The sequence below is a fragment of the Limulus polyphemus genome, unplaced genomic scaffold (genome assembly GCF_000517525.1).
Source record: "Limulus polyphemus unplaced genomic scaffold, Limulus_polyphemus-2.1.2 Scaffold111, whole genome shotgun sequence".
Lineage (NCBI taxonomy): Eukaryota > Metazoa > Arthropoda > Merostomata > Xiphosura > Limulidae > Limulus > Limulus polyphemus.
The window spans coordinates 1,099,301-1,120,323 of record NW_013665721.1 but is presented as its reverse complement, the minus strand read 5'-3'; the positions used below and the strand labels follow the sequence as shown (position 1 = coordinate 1,120,323).

Below are 21,023 nucleotides of genomic sequence, written 5' to 3'. Positions count from 1 at the left end.
AGACTAGAAGGAACTTGACTATTCAACAGCACTCAATGCCAACTCTTGAGTTACTCTTGCCAACCGAATAGTAGGATTTGGCTGTTACTCTTATAACACAACAACGATCTCAAGTGCAGAGTACGTTGCCATTCCTGTAGACGGAACGTGAACCATGAACCACTAGGCTAGTCCAGGGTTTCAATCAAAGAAGTCGGCTGAAACAAACACATGAAGTGCCTTTAATTTTTTTTTACCTTCACATAAATTGGGGTAAAAAACAACAACACATCATTAAATGATTTAAGTCCTTAAAAATGAAAATGAATATGAAATAAGTTACAGTAAGACAATACACAAGTTATTAATAATATAGATATGGTAAACACAGATCAACACATAACTAACAGGAAACATTGCTGCATTTGGTAATATAGCGATTGTGGTGTAATTTTTAATGATCATTTCAGTCCACCCCATTAAATTAATCCGTTAAACCATTCGATGGAGATATTCTGGGAAACTCATCAATAATAAATGAACTTTTCATGCCACCACTGTCTACACAATAACATAAATGTATATCAATTTCATTAATGCAGAGGGCGTTGCAAGAACATGTACAAAACACTCCCATGTGTTTTAACTATACAACAGGTCAATATTTGAGTTGATATTGTTGACCCTAGATGATCATTAATGCGATCTATTCTCACCAAAACAAAAAAATAAACAGAACCACCTCCACAGTGTGGAATTCGGGCGATTCCTTGAGTCATCATTTATGATATTGGCAAGTGTTGACTAAAGTATAAAATTTATGATTTTTCATTGGAAAGGCTAGACCTGTTTATTACTCTTGCTGAAAAAAAAATCGTATTCTCTGAAACTATAAGTAAGTAAAATAAACACATTATCAGAAAGGAGGGCTGGCAAAATTTATTATCAGCGTTATTATTCAAGTAGTATCTCATTGAAATACACAGAAAAAAAAACTGACGATTTGACAACAAATTTCGGGTCAGTAGATCAGCAGACACAAAATGGCGTACGTTTAATTTTTGTCCGAGAGGGTACTGTTGTATATAAACAAATTCTTACGCAGATATGATGATCATCAGTAATCCTTATAGTATACTTGACCATTGCAGCTATAAGATACTTTTATGTAGATTATATTCTATTTCAATATTTGGAGTTTATATAGTGTTATTTCTGGAAAAGAAAAACAAACAAAACAAAAAAGTCTACTAACATATAAAAGTTAAAAAATACCTGAATTTTTCTCTTAATTTACCATAATGCCAAATCCACAGTTTTGAGTGTTCGCACTATTTTTTAAGCATAATACATCTTCTTACACTATTTAATGCCCCCCCATTGGCACAGCGGCATGTCTGCGGACTAACAACGCTAGAAACAGGGTTTCGATACTCGTGGTGGGCAGAGCACAGATAGCCCATTGTGTAGCTTTGTGCTTAACTTCAAACAAACTAACAAACTGGGCCCCCAGTGGCACAGCGGCATGTCTGCTGACTTACAACGCTAGAAACAGGGTTTCAATACCCGTGGTGGGCAGAGCACAGATAACCCATTGTGTAGCGTTGTGCTTAACTTCAAACAAACTAACAAACTGGACCCCACAGTGGCAGAGCGGTATGTCTGCGACTTACAACGCTAGAAACCGGGTTTCGATACCCGTGGTGGGCAGAGCACAGATAACCCATTGTGTAGCGTTGTGCTTAACTTCAAACAAACCAAACTACTTAATGGCATATCCAAATAGCTAAGCAATATAATTTTGAGGAGGGCTTGAAATACGAGGAATATATGAGATGAATTTGGAGTAGTCAAGAAGCGTTTTCCAATATATGGGTTTGTTTTATTCTTTTTAAATGTTCTATGATGCATAAAATGAATTTCATTTCATTTGGAGTCACAAACTTCAAACTGAATGACCACTTTATTATCACGCTTTTCTTGTTGTTGTTTTTTTTTGTTGTTGTTTGTTTGTTCCTATGTATTTATGATCATAAATAGCATAAAATAAATCTACGTATTAACATTGTTTATGATAAAAAAAAAAACTTCAAAAGACTTTGTAATTATTATTATCCCTAAGAATAAAATTAAACAATTGGTTAATACAAAAATATATAAATAAATTTTAAAAAAGCAGACCAAGACAAAAGTGCCACAACAAGTGGTCATTCATAGTGACCTTTATGGTTCCACAAATGTTTACAAGTCACTGCCAAAGATGCCTTTCGTATCAGAACTTATGGTTTCTTGCTATAAGATTTACCTTTCGCATAGGAAGCCACAAGAAACGAAAGAACTTTTAAATTTTGTAAATACAGTACGATTTTGAAACATGGCTAATAACATCAAGTAAATACTGATAGTACCGCTGAATTATAACTAATGAACAAATGTAATGCAGAAACTATAAGTTTTTATTATGAATCCTGATTATTTGTTTTTAAGCACAAGACTACACAATCGTCTATCTGTGCTGTGATCACTGCGGATATCAAAACCCGATTTTTAGCGTTATAAGCCCTCGGGGCCTACCGCTGAGCCACCTGGAGGGGAGTAGGGTGAACCCTGAAGATTATATTTTCTTCATTTCCAAATATATAAAAGTAAATTGAATATATAATTCCGAATTATGCATTTAAGCTCCGACGGGTTGGTTAGAAATAATCTTTAGTATAAACTGTGAGCTCCAGATGTATAAAATTACCTTTCAGCTGGAAGGCACCTAGTCAACAACTCCCACAGCCAGTTGTTATAGGAACTGTCATCTAGTCAACAGGCCAGGCATGGCCAGGTGGTTAGGGCGCTCGACTCGCAATCTGAGGGTCGCGGGTTCGAATCCCCGTCCCGCCAAACATGCTCGCCTTTTCAGCCGTGGGGGCGTTATAATCAATCCCACTATTCGTTTGTAAAAAGACTAGCCCAAGTGTAGGCGGTGGGTGGTGATGACTAGCTGCCTTCCATCTAGTCTTACACTGCTAAATTAGGGACGGCTAGCGCAGATAGCCCTCATGTAGCTTTGCGTGAAATCTATAACAAACCAAACCAAATCTAGTCAACAACTCCCTCAGCCAGCTGTTATAGGAACTGTCTGACTGAATAATGGAATTTGACTTTCATTCTTATAGCGCACCCAAGGGCCCTAAATGCGCAATGCGTTTTTGGAGGCAACAGAACGCTAACTACAAACCCTCCGTCTCACAGTTTTGGTACACCAACCACTGGGTCACGTTCAGTGCACTTGGAACCTATTACTCTCCTGACTTTCGTGCCTACCGTAGTAGAACATGTGTGGAAATTTGGGATTTAATGCCCTGTACATCTAGCTCGACTCTTACATTCACCCCTTTGCTGTAAACTAGTGTTAATAAACATCCTAATGCCTCCAAGATTTATTCTGACGCTCAGCCAAGCTAAGCCAATAATAACGATTTACACTTAAAGAAAGTTTATTAAGTGTTTAAGTATGAGAGTTTGTGTTGTGTATGTTTTGTTTATACACACACTTTATATTCTTTCTGGGTGTAAGAGGTTTGTAGCCAACCAGCTAGATGCAAGTCTTCCAATGTGTTATTCGAAACGAAGGATATTTTAAGTGTTAGGATGCTTCACTTACTCGTCTAAGTGATATTGTGAATTGCTTTTGCAATGTTATAGACACTCACGTACACACATGTGTTTATATGTGTATGCTATAAGATAAGAATACTTACTCAAAATAGTTATATTTTTATATAAATGAAAAATTATCAAGGTTGTATGTTATGCTATCTTTGACGAGTTGATGATTTTCTTGTTATTAACTGCCACAAACAAATACTGAAAATGTTCAACTGTGTTTCTGTTTATGCTAAACCTAAAATTTTATAACTAAGGAGAAGAAATGGCAATAATGAAAAAACAGTTACTTGTGGTGCTCAAAAAACCTGTTACCAAGAGGTTACGTTTTTCCAAATCTAGATTCGTTTATATTTTGACACGAATATGTAAAAGTTTGGTTTGAATTTCGCGCAAAGCTATAAGAGGGCTATTTGCGCTAGCCGTCCCTAATTTAGCAGTGAAACACTAGAGGGAAAGCAGTTAGACATCACCATCCACCGCCAACTCTTGGACTACTTTGTTTACCAACGGATAGTGGGATTGACCGTCACATTATAAAGCTTCCACGGCTGAAAGGATGAGCATATTTGGTGGGACGGGCATTCGAACCCGCGACCCGCAGATTGGGAGTCGAGCACCCTAACCACTTGGTTATACCAGGCTGTATGTAAAAAGATAAAATACTTAGATCTCGTCTCGTTCAAATTGAAGAACGTTTTTATTGCGTGTATGTGTGTGTTTTTGTTTCTTCTCTAAATTCTTAGTTTCTTGTGGTTTACTCAGCTGCAAATACTTCATGTTACTCTCTGTTTTCATGAATACTTTTAATTTAGTATATGTTTACGTTATTTTTACGGCCACTTATATCACACTGAGTTAATGTTCTTGCTGTTTGGAGTTTTTTCATTCACGTTGATATTTAATCTTACACTAATGCAGGTGAACACGGTGTCATTTTTATAATGAAACTAAGAAGAATGTAAGCATGCCTATAACACTGACGTGTTTATCGTTTGGTGCGGCGCGGTGTGCTGCGCAAATGGAGAATAGCGTTGAAACCAAACAGACACCAATGGTAACATGTTTGTTTTTCTGATATTGAATCAAGACTTTTTCTAATGAGACAATGAACAAACCTAAACAGTTATCATATATATTAGGGAAACTTCTGCATGAAAATAATTAATTATGGTTATTAACATCTAGTTAATTACTTTCATGACTTCTATCCATATTTTTACAACGCTAGAAACCTGGTTTCGATACCCGTGGTGGGCAGAGCACGGAGAGCCCATTGTCTTTTGTTTGTTTGTTTGAAGTTAAGCACAAAACTACACAAAGGGCTATCTGTGTTCTTCCCACCACGAGTATCGAAACCCGGTTTCTAGCGTTGTAAGTCCACAGACATGCCGCTATGCCACTGGGAGGCTCCATTGTCTTTAAATGTTAGATATGAATAAAAAAGGTTTGGTGGAAACATTGTTAAAGTTATAAATATGCTATTCATTTCAATCTAAGATGTGATAACCCTGGATCAGATGTAAAGCGTTCGTTCGTTCGTTTTGAATTTCTCGTCAAGTTACACGAGGACTATCTGCGCTAGCCGCCCATAATTCAGCAGTGATAGACTAGAGGAAGGCAGCTAGTCAACACCACCCACCGCCAACTTTTGAGCTATTCTTTTACCAACGAATAGTGGGATTGATTGTCACAGTATAACGCCCCCAGGGCTGAAAGGGCGAGTATGTTTGGTGGGACGGGGATTCGAACCAGACTGCAAGTCGAGCGCCCTAATCACCAGGTCATGCCAGGCCCTATGTAAAGCGATAAGAAGTGTTATGGGTTTGAACAAAAAGCTTCTCGTAGTAACTAGCAGTTTATAATTAATATTATTTATAACTTAATATTCCTAGTTTTAGCATTTCCTTGTATAAGAACATTTGATAGTTGTTTTTTACAAGGTTTCCAAATCACGTAGTAAAATACTCATCTAATATTACTCTTATACTATCTTTTTTTAGACATTTCGCGACATTTCTTTAAAATTAGTTGTCGTGTGTTGTGTTGAGCTCCCAATAAAGAGATATTTAACGAAAGCAGAGAATCTTACGAGATGTTCGCCTCTATTATTTACTTCGAAAATTATACTTCAAGCAATAAACTGGAACAGTTTTATTTCTAACCAACAAAAAACTACAGTAATTATATTTTACAATTTAGAGATTTTGATTATGTCTCTTAACGAAAGGTAAGGTATTTCCAAACAAAGCTGGCGAAAGGGGGAGGGGGTTGCCCCGGGGCCTGTTGAGGGGCCCGGCAGTGGGATATTCCAAAACTCACTAGAAATGCATACTCCTAAATGAGTTGAAATGGTTACTGCTTTTTCATGGATTCATGAAGACAAATGTCACCTAAATTTTTTTAAATGAAAAGTCAACAAAAGTTAATAAAGAGAATGAAAGGGTGGGCAATGATATTACTGACTCCGGGTCCTTGGCTGGCTCTCGACGCCCGTGTCTCCAAAATACATCTCTAGTGTTAACTGTTATTTGTTTACATTCTCAGTAAAAAAAAAAATGTTTCTTTTTCACTGACCTTTTTGTTTTCCTAATCTGTCTTTTACAGACGTTTGTAGTCATCAGTAAAGGTAAAGATATCTTCCGGTTCAGTAGTACCAACGCCCTGTGGATTCTAAGTCCTTTCAATCCCATCCGTCGTGTTGCCATCTATGTGCTCGTCCATCCTCTTTTTAGCTTTATGGTCATTGTCACCATCCTCGTTAACTGTGTTCTCATGACCCTGCCCTCTAACGAAAAAATAGAGCAGTCCGAGTAAGTAACATTATTATTATTTCTTTGCAATAGTTTCTAATTACTTAAAATAGCTTTAATTTATAACGTGCTTTGTCAATACTTTCTCATTGTCTGTATTTTGATTTATCAGTAAAATCAGAAAACCATCATGACTGATATCTGGCCAGGTGATCAGAAGTGTGTATATATGTGTAAAATTAATTAATTTATCCAAACAAAAATGCAACGAAGTCATACTTTTATACATTAGCAATTATTATTTTGCGTATATAATATAAATAATACTTTAAAGGGTTTGAAAAAAATAACAAGGAGATATTTAGAGCTTTGTTCAAAAAATATATCAATATTTTCTGTGTCAACAGTACAAAGCAGTAAGTCTCTTTCCCTAAGAATTACCAGAATGTGTGATCCAACTTAGTCATTTCCGAAAAAATCACTTTCTACAAAGATGGATGTTTTACAGTGCTGTAACTTAAAATATGTAAAATTAAATAACGTTTCCGGTGTACAAAGTAAAACTTAAAACAGACGATAAAGGATTTCCAATGTCTGAACATTATTTTTGATAAGTTATCTTTATTTATAAATGTTGCTTTACCTGAAATAATCAAGAAATATTTCTTCCGATTTACATATTTACATGAGAAAAAAATGTTACTTATATCTATTCTCATAAACAGATATCAAGAGAAAAAAATGAGTTTTGTTTTTTTCTGTCTAGAATCATCTTCACCACAATCTATACCATTGAATCTGTTGTTAAGGTAATTGCTCGTGGTTTTATACTTGAAAGTTTTACATATCTCCGAGATCCCTGGAACTGGTTGGATTTCATCGTGATAACATTAGCGTAAGTGCTCGATTTTAATGTGTTTTTTGTTTATTAACTTGTTTAAGAGAACATCAATACAATTTATACTCATTTCAACTACTTTATAAACTGCGATTCTATTTTAGATGTTTTTATAGTTAACTGTTGTAGTGTAAAACAAACAACAGATATTTATAACAATTATTTGCTTCCCTCCATTTATATATTATTTTATTTTGTATAGATGTAAATTATATTAATATTTATATAATTTCTTTTATTTATTGTTTTGTAGTAGTGAATTGGCAATTTACATGTTTTACTTTATCTCATATCTGCGTATTTGTTCAGCAACTTATTAATAAAATTACTCGAATTTATAAAAGTATTCGAATAAATAATATTCGCAGTCAAAAACATACTCAAAATTGTATAATAAGATATCCTTAGGGAAGGAAAACTGAGGAGTTCCAGAGACACAATTCATCATTCTTTGTTTTTTTAAATACTGCTTATGAATTGTTAGATTTAAATTTATAGAGTATCAAAAAATCAAAATTTTGTATTAATACACGCGAAATATTTGTTCAGTAATAACTCCGAACCTTTTCAAATTATTTATTGAGTCATAGATTGCGAATCTCTTCAAGAGTTTCTGAATTTTAAAGCATATGATTATTGTTCGTTTATAAATTGTTATTTACATTATAGATCCTTTATTTTATCATTTCAGTACAGCATCATTAGCAGCTAATGCGATCTTAGAACTGTTTGACCAAACCAAGGGTATCTTTTTGTCTTAAACTTTTTAGTATTCGGATTTAGAACAAAATTTACAAAGCAGTGGACATTTTTTTCTATCTGATAACCTTTCGTGTTTTAAAAATATTCTCTCATTTATAACAGCACACTCTTTAATCTTTTCACCCAATTAATAATTCAAAATTGCTGTTCAGACATTACAAAATTATACAAAAAATGGTAACATTTTCTGATGCATTATATAGGAACCGAATTCGAGAGATGATTTTATAACTCCATGATCTACAGAGAATTACTTGCTTTATTTTATCTCAGAAATTATATCAAACTAGTTTCCAATATTTCATCCAATCTCAACAGGTATCTGACAATGGGTGTTGAACTAGGAAACCTGAGTGCCCTCAGAACGTTCCGTGTGCTTAGAGCCTTAAAAACAGTAGCTATTATTCCAGGTACTTTACTTTTCATATCTGTTGCTCTAAAACTTACCCTTGAAATTAAATTTGAGTATTCAAAGTCTGAATAAAGAATATCCTAGTTTGTTGTTGTCCGACTTGTTTTTATTTAACATAAAGTTTTGTGTATTTTGGGTTCTGCATTATTTGGAACAGACGCTGCAAAATAAATAAAAATGTGGCCATATTCTACTGAAGAATTAACGTGAGTTCATTCAACACTCAAGAGCTAAATCAGTAGTCAAGGAGGGATGTAGAGGTCCAGGTGTACCTGATCTCCCATTAAACAACAACCAAATGAAACTATCCATAATTTCCACAAGAAGGAATAGGTCCGAAATGAACCCGACCATAGATATAAATACAACTAGATTGGAAGTCACGTGATTTTCGACATGCGCAAGCGGCCGCCAGGGAGAGCAAAGTAGTTTGAAATTGGGAATTGAATTTAAAAAATCATATAAATAAGTTCAATGAATATAAAAATAATTATGTTTTTCATTTTCAGGGGGCAAGTCCCCCCTGCAAACGCCCATGGTTAAATTAATGTGTTGTTTTTGTTTATTGGTTCATGCAAAACAAAATATTTTGAGCCACTTGTACTACATACTGATTATTTAGTATAATAACACTGACAGCTGAAGGAGCCACCTTCAAAAATTTAATCTCTCATGTAATTCTGAGAATGAGTCTTTTGACAGTAATAGGCCTATGTTTTAATTTTTTCCCGGATAAGCCATGACGTCACTGATCAAACTAGACTTGTATTAAGTCATACAAATTAACCCAAATTTCCTCTCTCATTCATTATGCGAAGTGGTATATTTAATAATCTTCTACCTTGACACACAGTGATAGCATCAAAGTGCATGTACACAGAACTTGTATCTGTAAACGGTGTATGTTTTGGCGGCGTCTCTTTATAGCCTGACTGGCCAGCAAGCGACATTAAATGTTGTGGATGATTATTTTAACTTATGTAAGTATTTAATATTGTTAGCACTTCAGATCAAAAGCTGTCAAACTATCATGCTGACTTGTGGAAGTCAAATGCCTTTCAAAAAAGATTCGTATATATACTTTGAAACTAGATGTAAACATCCATGACAGTTCGATGTCGCCACCATGTCCACGGCGATGTTGCCTACTCATTGATTATAATATCATATTATAGAAAAAAATGTTTTACTTACTTTTGGAATGTAACATCCTCCGCCTTGGTTACGGTATGTGTAACAGTTAATGGCATAGCACTGTGTTCCCTTTGTTCTTTCGTTTCGTATCTTGGACGAAAGACTATCACTCTCAGCCATTTTACATTGTCTGCCAGTTTTAAATTCAACACAAAGCAATGGCGGCCGCATGCGTACATTCTCCTCAATGATAAAGAATAGTGACTGGCCAATAGTGTTATTTATATCTGTGAATCTGACCCTTTTACATCGCGCAAATTCCGATAAAGACAAGACTTCTAATTTCCACAAACGAATATAATATATTTTTATTAGATACATGCCACATATTAAAGCTTTACCAATAATTATTACATTGAAACATTGAGGCTAGTCTAACATCTAATCATCTTTATTTAGATAGCTAGTTCCGACTCGGTAAGTTAATGCTCTGACCTTAACCTAGGGTTAATTAACACAAATACCAGTAACACTAATAGTAATATATTTAAACTTGCACAAAATAACATTAACAGTGACAAACACCATTAGAACATTTATCCAATGGAGACGCAATGTAACATTATGGTGGCTGTATTACTAAAAATTAGTTCTTTTTCAGAAGGTGATAGAAACAAAATATATAGTGACTTTTAAGAAAATATTGGTATTGTCAAGAATAACTAAAGGGGACACCAGTTGGGTAGGCCGAGAGACCCCCTTTCGTGCTTCCAATCAGTGGAAAAATGCATTATATATACCATATGTAGTTTGTGCTCTTTCGATGCAAGTAATATAGGTTTGTTTGATGAATTTTGTGTAAAGCTAATAGTAATAGGTAATACAAGAAATTGGAGCAAATGCTCCCAAAATAAACAGATTTTTACATTTTAACCTTAAAAAAAAACAAGACCTTCTGGGAGTTATCTCTCCTGGACCTCCAATAAAAGCTACTCCTCCCACTCCATTGAAATCTGAGATTGTATTTCTGTAGAATGATAGAATATTTTCTATGAAGTTTCACCATTTTGAATCAAAAATGGCACATAAATTTAAAAAATGACTAAGAAACTCTTTGATATCTACTGATATCAGTATAAGCATTTTAATCAAGGTGTAATATGTAATTTTGATGATGCTACAGGTTTCAGGAGTTACTGGTGATTGAAATATTTATTTGTAATTTAAACAAATGTTTATCACAAGATACTTCATTTATATTTCCTACATTTCAAAAATCTATACAGAGTTGTAAGTATGTGAAACAACACCTGTAGCCTAAATAATTTTACTATTAAGTAAATGTCTTTAAGAGGTAACTTACTTAAGCTAGTTCTTAATTATTTGGTTTAATTCCTAATATGTTATCTCTTAGGTCTAAAGACCATTGTTGGTGCAGTGATAGAGTCAGTGAAGAATCTTAAGGATGTGATTATTCTGACAGTCTTCTCATTATCTGTTTTTGCCTTATTGGGATTACAAATATATATGGGTGTCCTGACTCAAAAATGTGTTGAAATTCCACCTGCCAACCTATCTCATGCTGAATATGCAATTTTTATAAATAATGAAAGTAAGTATTGTCTACCTTGTTTATTTGGTGATTTCTGAGCATGTTCAGAATAATAATCATGAAGCTTTGTGAATTTTGTATTATTCACTTTACATGTCATAACATGTAATCAGTTTTTAACTTGTCCAAGGGCGGATATAGGCCCGGGCACTGGGCATGTGTTCTCCCCCATTTTGAAAATCAATCAAAATAATTGCAAAAATTGGACCTTTGAGGAGGGAAGAATGTAGTGAAATTTCATATTAAATTAAAAACAAGCAATAACAACAACATCTAGCAAACATTATAACAAATCTAAACAACCCATTTAACTCTTACCTGGGAAGTCTCGAAAATTCCTCGTTTACGTTCAGAATCATCGTGCCTTCCCATTTTAAAAATACTAGATCCACCACTGTTGTCTTTGATCATAAGTTGGCGTTCTTTCCAATATTATTCTTATGTTATATAGTGCTGATCAATGTTATACAAATTATTCATATTTACAAATATATTAGTATAATGCTCTGATTAAACAATTCTTTTTCACAATTTAGTAATTAGATATTTTAAGTATATGTCCCTAAGGATTTTGCTGAAGAAATGTAGCCTATAAAAGTAGACAAAATCTGTATGCAGCAAATAACAGCTCTTTCCTGATAAACCACTTTCTCTGAAATATAGAGTGGATTCTGTCATCTTTCCTGCACTATTTTCTTCACTATGAATACTTTCCTATCCATTCTTCATATTTGTAGAATATATACATATGAATTACTTTTGAGAAATAAAATTATACCATCTCGCTTTTTTTCTTGGAAGTGTATCATATACAGTTTGTAATGATGCTTAATTTGGTAAATATTTGAAATTTGTAGATTAACATTTACTCCCAAGTTTAAGTCACACTAATACTCAAAAGTTTCTCTGTTAAAATATTTCTAAAAATAGCAAGTATTTTTAGCAGGCCCCTAACAAGAAGGCTAAAGCAAAAATAATGTATACTCGGAATCAGCATACATGATGGTAAAGTAGTTTTTATTTAACTGTCATATTTCTTCCACCTTTTTAAAGGGACTATAGGGAGGATAATTAAGAATCTTTTACCACTACCTAAGCAAGTATAGTATCTTGTGTCATAGAGTTAAAATCATCATTTTTTATAGATTGTGCCATCAATTTTTTTAACCTAATAATCCAATTGGATTGATGTCACAAGTGGGGTACTTCAAGGCTTAGTAGTGTTAGGACATTTTCTCTTTCTGATTTATATCAGTGACACAGATGAAGGAATGGTAAATAAGTTACTTAAGGCTGTGAGGATGCTGCTGTTGTTTTACAAAAGGATTTAAATCTTTTGGTGTGTTAAGAGAATAGATGGCATATGGCTTTTAATTATAATAAATGTTTGTGGGTTTTCATAATTTGAATTATAAGTATAATTTTAATGGGAATACCCTTAACAGTGTTATGAAAGAAAAAAAAGTTTCTTGTTCTGGTTGATCAGTCTCTTAAGCCATCAATCAATCAATGTGCTGTTTAGAGTGGTAGGGCAAATAGAATTTTAGGTTGTATCTACAGAAATATTGAATTCAAGTCTAAAGAAGTTATAATTTAACTGTATAAGCCACAATTAGAGTATTGTGATCAGTTTTAGACTCATTACCTTAAGAAAGACATTGAGTTGTCAGAAAGGGTTCAGAGGAGGGCTATTAGGATGACACCTTGTATGAAAAGACTGTCATTCAAGGACTGGTTATGACCCCTCTGAAATTGTTTTCTCTTGAAAAGAGAAGAGTAGAGAGATCTAGAGGTGTTTAAGATTGTTAAGGGAATTAAAAGTGTTGATGTATTATCTTTTTTCATAATTAATGGTGAGAATGGAAGGACTAGAGGAAACAATTATATATTATGGCTGGGAAAAATCGAATTCAGCTAAGACAATTTTATTTTTCTAATAGTGTAGTTGGCAATTTGAACTGGTTGCCTTCAGGTGTGATGGAAGGGATTTTAAGGGAAGGCTTGATAAATATTTAAATTATAAGGGCTGGCTTTGAGTTTTTTCTATAGTTTAGTTAATGGGACAGCCTAGATGGACCAAAAGGTCCCTTATTGTCTCTGAATGTTATGTTATACTAGAAGCTGTTGGATTCTCACAGATGTATGTAGTACATTAACTAACACAAAATGAAAATATTTTTATGTAACAGGTATAAAACCATTTATTTCATTTCCAAGGGATAATAAGGAGCCATTTGGATTAGTTAGGCTCTTCCATTTTCCACTACAACCTTACTCCAAACTAAATATAGAAACCCCTTTTTCTTAAATTCAACCCTAGTATCTAAAGTACTCTTCCAGTCTCTTCTTAAGCCTTTTTTTTAATTTTGTAGCTTCTACTACAGAAATTAGAGACAAATAAACAACAAGTACCAAATAAGGTTTTTTCCAGGGCTTTAAAGGTGGTCAAAGATCAGATAAGAGAATCTTACTCTTTGATATTTGCTATCTCAATACCAGGCAGGTGTTTAGGATTGAATAGTTGTTAAAGTTTTACCTATTTTTAAAGGGAGTAATAAGAATTGCCCTTAAAATCTCTAGATAGGCCTCACTTAGAATTCTATGTATAGTTTTGTTCTTCTTATCTATGAAAAGATATTGCCTTATTGGAAAGGGTTTATAAGAAGTTTAATAAGATGATTGTGGCCATGGAAGGGTTATCTTATAGTTATAGGTTAAGATCTCAACTTATTTTATCTTGAGAAATAAATGGTAAGAGATGATCTTGTTGAAATTTAAAGATATGAGACAGATTAATAGGATAAGGGTCTCTGATTTCTTTGTGTTTTATTTTTTATTGTGAAAGGGCACAAGTATTTGGAGAAGACAGGCTAGGATTCACTTAAGATAGTTTTATTTTTTCTAACAAACTGATTGGCTTATGAAATGAGTTGCCATCGGTAGTAGTAAAACTGGCACTTTACAAGAGTTTAAGAGAAGAATCGAGGATTTTCTAATAAGTAAAGAAAGGGTTTAAATTTTTACATTTCTAAAAAGTGAGTGTGAAAGGATAGCCTTGAAGGACTAAGTGGTTCCTTGTTGTCTGTATGCTAGCTTATCCTGTGTCCCAACAGAAGCAATAATTCTAAGAAGTCTTATGTGCAACTTATCAAAAGTCTTCTGAAATTCCAAGTAGACTAATTTCACCAAATTATTCATATTCACATTAAATGCAACATTTTCAAATAAAGCAAGGGATCATTCCTTTCTAATAAATCAATGCAGACTATCTGTGATAATATGAAATTTATTCAAATGTTCTTGTAGAATTTCTTTAGTTATAGACTGGGAATTTCAACATCACTGAAGTATGATTAACTTATTGGTAATTACTTAGACATTGTCTATTTCATTTCCCCCTTTAAAAATTAATGTGACATTTGCTAATCTCCAGTCATCCAGCACCTCACCTCTTGTAATCAATTTATTAAAAATTCAAGTTGATGATCCATAAGTTTGCTTTATTATTTACTTGGTTGATTGCATTATGAATTGTTAGACTGTTCATAAAAGTTGTGCTAGAAGTTTATTATGTAATTGTAGAGAAATTATGTGTCCTTTATTAATTTCAGTGTCAAGTTTCATTGTTGCAATCCTCAAATTGTAACTACTCAACAAGCAAAACTATCTTCTAAACTGAATGGACGTACCTTATATGTCAGTATCTATGTATGTAACCAAAACTCTTGCACTATCTATTGAATGGCACTACAAACAAACAAAAAATTTCACGCTATGGATATTCATGATTCAGACAATTAGAAAAATAACTGTGGTATGTGCAACAACCATTTCTTTATAATAAAACACAACTTTAAATAAAAGTACTATCCTCACAACAAGAACATGACTTTCACTAGGACTGTACATGAGGGTTTGATTATATCTTTATTAATTTAACTTTTAAATGTAGTACTGATAAACTTGAATTCTTAAAAATATTTTAAAGTAAATTGTACCACTTTTAATATATATAAAAATATTTTAGTTTAATACTACAATTTGTTAATAATGATTAGTCTTAATTATGAGTAACAGGCAAACATCAAAAAGCCTCTATGACCACTCTTCCTTTTGTCATTAATTGGGTATTCCTACCATTAACAGTGTTTTCAGTCTCTGTATTGTCCTATGTGAGGTACAACAACACTCAATCAATATTGGAAATATGAAGGTTACATGTCACACATGTTCAAAGTGTTGTCTTTCAGTATTAAACAAGTTTTTACAAGTATGGAAGCCTCATATCACATTGCAACCTATTTTTACACCAAAAAACATACAAAAAACAAAATGTCCCTGTGAGTCTATTTAACTATCATACATGTATGATAAATGTATTCCAGTTTTTCTTCATTTGGTGTCTGTAAGAGGAATTTAACTGTTTAATAACTGTTAGGTTAATAACATAACTTATTGATGATTCATATGAATGAACTGAACATAATTACAAAACGTCAATTGGTGAAGGATATTATTATTAATTCTTATACTATAATAAGTCCAGCACTTAGAATACTTTCAGTAATGTCCCTTTTATAACTAATCCATTTAAGAAAGTAAGGTAAAGCATGGTGACAGATGGTAATTTGCTCCATCAAGGTTACATCTCCATCCAGTAAAACTAAAGCAATTATCACAAATTAAATGCAGCCCATCTCAACCATATGTCTACAGAACTAAAGTTTTAATGAAACTAACAGCAGACATCATCATATTGTATTACATATTCCAGAAGAATAATTCTTTCAAAGAGCAAGTAATTATCTGGCTTTCAATACATGTGTTTATTACCCTTTATAGATTAAATTTGTAAGCTCATCATCTTATCTTTCAAATGATTCATTTAGGCAGTCTATCTAGACCACTGACAATTTCAAATGCATAATAAAAGGCATCTTTATTTTTCCTACAAATCCAAGATTTTAAGCCACTATTCACAGCTCAGATTTTTTAAAAACGGGAATCAGAATCATTCAAATAACTCATCTAAGCACTCTCTACTGTACCAATATCGTTACTGTAATAAGGAAATCAAAACTATGTACAATACCATAAAACAGTCCTTTCAAAAAGACAGACTGTTTCAATAACCTTCTTATTCTTAGAATCAAAATTTTTATAATTGTATCCAAGAGCTCATAACTTTCTACATTATCTACACTCATTAAGATTGTCAACATATTTCTGAATATTAGGATAATTGTTAAATTTATTAGTGGATATATTACTGCCTTAGTGTTTATTCCAATCATTGATTTAACTTTCTCCCAATCAACCTTTTGCAAGATGAAGCTCCTCATCAAAAGATTTCTGAATGTCAAGATACACATGTTTTCTCTTTCCCTAACCTAGAACCTAATGAAATGGGGATAAATATAATTCTTTTTCTAAAATCATTCTGAGTATTGTTTACTAAATGTCACTTTTCTAGAAAATTTCCTTAACAATATATGACAGTAATTTCAACATCTTAATTGGTAATAAGAAGTCAAACTGATAGGCCTGTGATTTCTGGAGTGTAAACTTCACCCCCTTATTTTTTGAAATAGGATTCACATTAGCAGTTTTTAAGTAATGAAACTTATATCCATTATTTCTAAAATTAACATCTTTATAATTCTGGGAAAATCTTCTCAGGGTCAGAGGTTTTTCTCTTAAAAAGTTTCCTAAATATCTTTAAAGCTGCTTTCTTTTAAACACCATTATAACTTAAGAAAATATGTTTTCCATTTTTAACCAAATTCATCAAATGGGCTATTACTTTTTCCCTTTCATTAGCAAAGACACCAGTAAAAAAGTTGTTTAATATGTACGCCTTGTTTCTTTCTTGTATAATATAGTTCCTATATAATCTTTTGAAAGTCAAAAACTGTCTTTATTCAATTTTTGTATTGTACTTAAGCATAAAATATTAATTCTTATCCAATCAGGCATTTTTGATTACCAGAAACCATGGAAAATTTGGAATTTAAAAAAAAATCAAAATTTTTACATTTAATTGATTTATTGTATGTTTTATCAAAAAACAGTGCTATAAGTCATATATCATTGGATTCGGTTTGAAAAATCCTTATCAAAGTATATCTATATGATCCCTTGGAATAGAAATAGTGAACATACCAAGTACATCTCCATAATAAGCAAAGGTATTGATGTGTTGAACTAAGAGATTTCCGAAATGGTACTACCTCCTATCACCCAAAGCTGTCTCAATCCTGGTTTGCCCTCTAAGCATTGCTAACAAAAAATTTTCTAACAGTGCACCAGTCTTTTATACCCCTTCATTTTCACACCATTTCAGAACATGTGCTGATCATGTGACTACCATCCACCAATCATATTGCACCATATGTATTAGCACAGCTAGCTCCCTCTACTATTCAAGCACAATCCTCACTTTCTCGATTGAAATTCTAGTGTAAAAACGTGTGTTTTAACTCATTCTTCATGTGACTACAAAATATTGATTGTGCTTGATCACAAATTTATATCAGTTTGGACTTTAAGTTTTGACTTCTTATGTTTGATGAATTTTTCCCTGGGTCTTTCGATGAGACAGATGCTTATCTTCATATTTCAATTGCCCCAGTGTCACATTGTTTTCTTCAGTTCATCCTCGAGGGTTCTCTCTTATCACTGCCATTCAGTCTTTCCTCGGCTCCGTATGTATTTTGTTGAGAGTTATGTTCTTTTTAATGTCATCATCACTTGCTGGACTCATCATTACATGTACGACTGGCTACTGTTCACCTCTTCCCATGCACAGTCAGTCACTCACACCCTCTTACTTCTTTGAAAAGCTGCTTCAGTGGAGTTTCTCATCAAGTTGGAGAAGTCCTTTACTACCCCCACACAGTATCTTATTCATTTTGGTTCTCTTCAATTCCCATCTTGATCGGGCCCAGTTTTCTCCACTTCAGCTCTGGGATATGGAACAGGCCGTCACGAAGGCTCTACATTCTCTTTCTCTCTCGGAACGAGAGGTTCTATCTCTTTTGGGGATGTGGGCTTCCTTGAAAGCTCTCATTTCCTTGGGTCAGGCACATATGCTTTTCATTTATTGGATGCTCCTTGACCAGTGGAACTTCTCCCATGATCCCTTCAACCATTCCATCAACTTTCCACCTGGGATCAGGGCTGACCTTGCTTGGTGGCTTGACAGGGACTTGACTTTGGTGGGGGTTCCCATTCCTTTGCCTCATCCTGAGTCTCATCTGTTTGCAGATGCTTCCTCTGTGGGTATGGGTGCTTTCTTCATTTCCCAAGAGATTTTCGGTTGGTGGTCAGTTGAGGAGGCTACTCTCCATATCAACATCCTGGAACCTTTGTCAGTTCATTGAGGTCTGTATCATTCTGATAATTCCACTGTCATCAGCTATATCACCAAGCAAAGAGGAACCCAGTCCAGATCTCTGTGTTTTCAGACTCTGGATCTCCTGTACTAGGCCAATGACCATGACATGACGGTTCTGGTGTGTCATGTTTCTAGAATTAAGAATCTTGTGGCTGATTGCTTGTCTCTTCCCAACCAGGTTCTCCCCATGGAGTGGTTCCTTCAACCTCAGGTATTTCTGTGAGTTTGTTCTCAACTGGGAACACCTCATATATATGCATTTACCACTCACTGGAATGCCAACCTTCCTTCCTTTTGGTCTCCAGTTTCTCACCCCTCAGCTCTAGGGGTGAATGCTTTCAGTTGGGATTGGAGGGGGTCTTCACCTATATGCCTACCCTCCAATCAGAGTCATTTCCCTTACCCAGAGCACTCCTTGTTGTGTTCTGCTGGATTCTTTGTATTGGCTGGCTTAGACCTGATTCCCTCTGCTCTGGTCCTTATTGAAACAACAGCCCCTACCCTCTGTCCTGATCGCTCCTCCGACAACCACGATAGGATGTATTTCCTTCCAACATCATCAAACTCCATCTTCATGTGTGGCTTTTGTCTGGTCCCTTGCCTCAGCTCAGGGACTCACCCTTTGTGTAGTATCTTTCCTTGCTCAAACCATTCACCTTTTTTCCTTGTCTATGTACCAGAGGCATTGGTCTTACTTCAGACTTTAGTCTATTCATCATGGCTTCCGACCATCCCATGCTTCTGTTGCTCATCTGTTCCAGTTCTTCACTTAGTTATTTGATCATAGTTTGTCTGTTTCAACTGTTGCTCATTACAGGGCTGCCCTGACGATTACTTTCCATTCTCCTGCTTTTGGAAAGCCTTCTCTTCCCTGGTTATTTCCCTCCATTTCCGTTCCTTTCATCTGGTCCATCAGCCATGTCCATTTGTTCTGCTGGATTGGGATTTCAATGTTGTCCTTCATGCCCTGTCCAGTTCTCCCTTTGAACTTATTGTAATATGTTCCTTGTACCATCTTTCCCTTAAGACCTATTCCCTCCTCCTCCTGGCATGCTGTCATCGTGGTTCAGACATCTATGCCATTAATGTTTCCTGCTTCCTTTACCATTCCTCTATCTGGATCTGGCCTTACTTCCCGGGACATCAGCTGCCCAAGACGGTTGTGTAGCCTTTTCTCCTATTTTCTTACATTCCATTTCCCACATGTACTCCAATTCTGATCCAGATTGACTACTTTGTTCAGTTCATTCCCTGCTATGCTATATGGCTTGTACTGCCTTCTTTCAAGGTTCTCATTCCTGTCTATTTGTTCTATGGAATTCTGCTGTTTCCCATGATTTATCACCTATTACACTTGCTAGTTGGGTTCATCACCTCATACAATTGGTGTATTCTGATGTGCCATGAAAGGTTGCCATCTACATAATGTTTCTTTGCACTAACTTTATCATCCAGCTATGTCTTTAGCTGCTCAAAACCACTGTCCTATGGAGGAGATCATTCAGGCTGGTATGTGAAAAACTCCCAATACATTTGTTGCACATTATCTGCACAACCTAGCTGTGTCTTCCTTGGGCAGGTATTGTCTTCATCCTTTGGCATTTCTACACACGTCTATTCGTCTTTGACTGGGGTAAGTCGACATATTATTTTATTATCTCATTTCGTTGATATACATCATATTTCAGGATCCCACCTGGTGGCGGGTGTTAACTGGTTAGATATGCTTATTATTATATTAACACCATATCTGTATACTTCTATAACGCTCACTGTTGAGATGGGATGTTTCTGTAAGATCATCGGCTGCTTATCCAGCAGTGTGTGTGTGTATATATATATATATATTTTTTTTTATAACTGTTTCATATATAAAGGACCATCACTCATGGACTTCCTGAGTAAAGCGGATGGATTTTTGCCCATCTCTACTGACCCGTGATTCTTACAATCGGGGTCTTTCTACTTTCCGAAATAGGAAATTGCAGACACTCATTGCACTGTCTCCAGTGTTTTATGCAAAATACACTTATAATTTGCAAGATTTCTAAGGTTTTACTTATATAAATTTATAGTAGATAAATTCTTCTTCATTCACAGAAGGCTACATGTACATTTGTGATTATTGACACACTTAAAAATTTTTGCTGACTATTGACAATCAGTAGAGCCTACCAAAGTAACAATTCATATAACACTGCTTATTCCTTTGCTTACGGGACCAGTAATTTTGACCAACATTGTAATTACCATGCAACCATGAAACTACATATGCTATAACTCTGAATGTACTTAGTGTATTTTCATGAAATTTGACAATTTTTAGTAAATAGTACAATTTTGTTATACACAAACAATCAGAGTTTTTAAAGATTATTTTTACTAAAGATTTGTCTATAAATGTCTTTATTGAGTCAGTT

At 34.3% G+C, this 21,023-nt stretch overlaps 1 protein-coding gene across 6 annotated transcripts in view; it reads left to right on the top strand.

The window, feature by feature from the left end:
• LOC106471374 (sodium channel protein para-like) overlaps positions 1-21,023 on the top strand; it is a 98,311-nt gene that overhangs the window by 12,553 nt on the left and 64,735 nt on the right. For all 6 annotated transcript variants that reach the window (XM_022400823.1, XM_022400817.1, XM_022400826.1 and 3 more), the window contains exons 4-7: positions 6,244-6,449; positions 7,156-7,284; positions 8,368-8,459; positions 11,010-11,207. In XM_022400823.1, the coding sequence (XP_022256531.1) occupies positions 6,244-6,449; positions 7,156-7,284; positions 8,368-8,459; positions 11,010-11,207 (625 nt within the window). The remainder of the gene's footprint in view (positions 1-6,243; positions 6,450-7,155; positions 7,285-8,367; positions 8,460-11,009; positions 11,208-21,023) is intronic.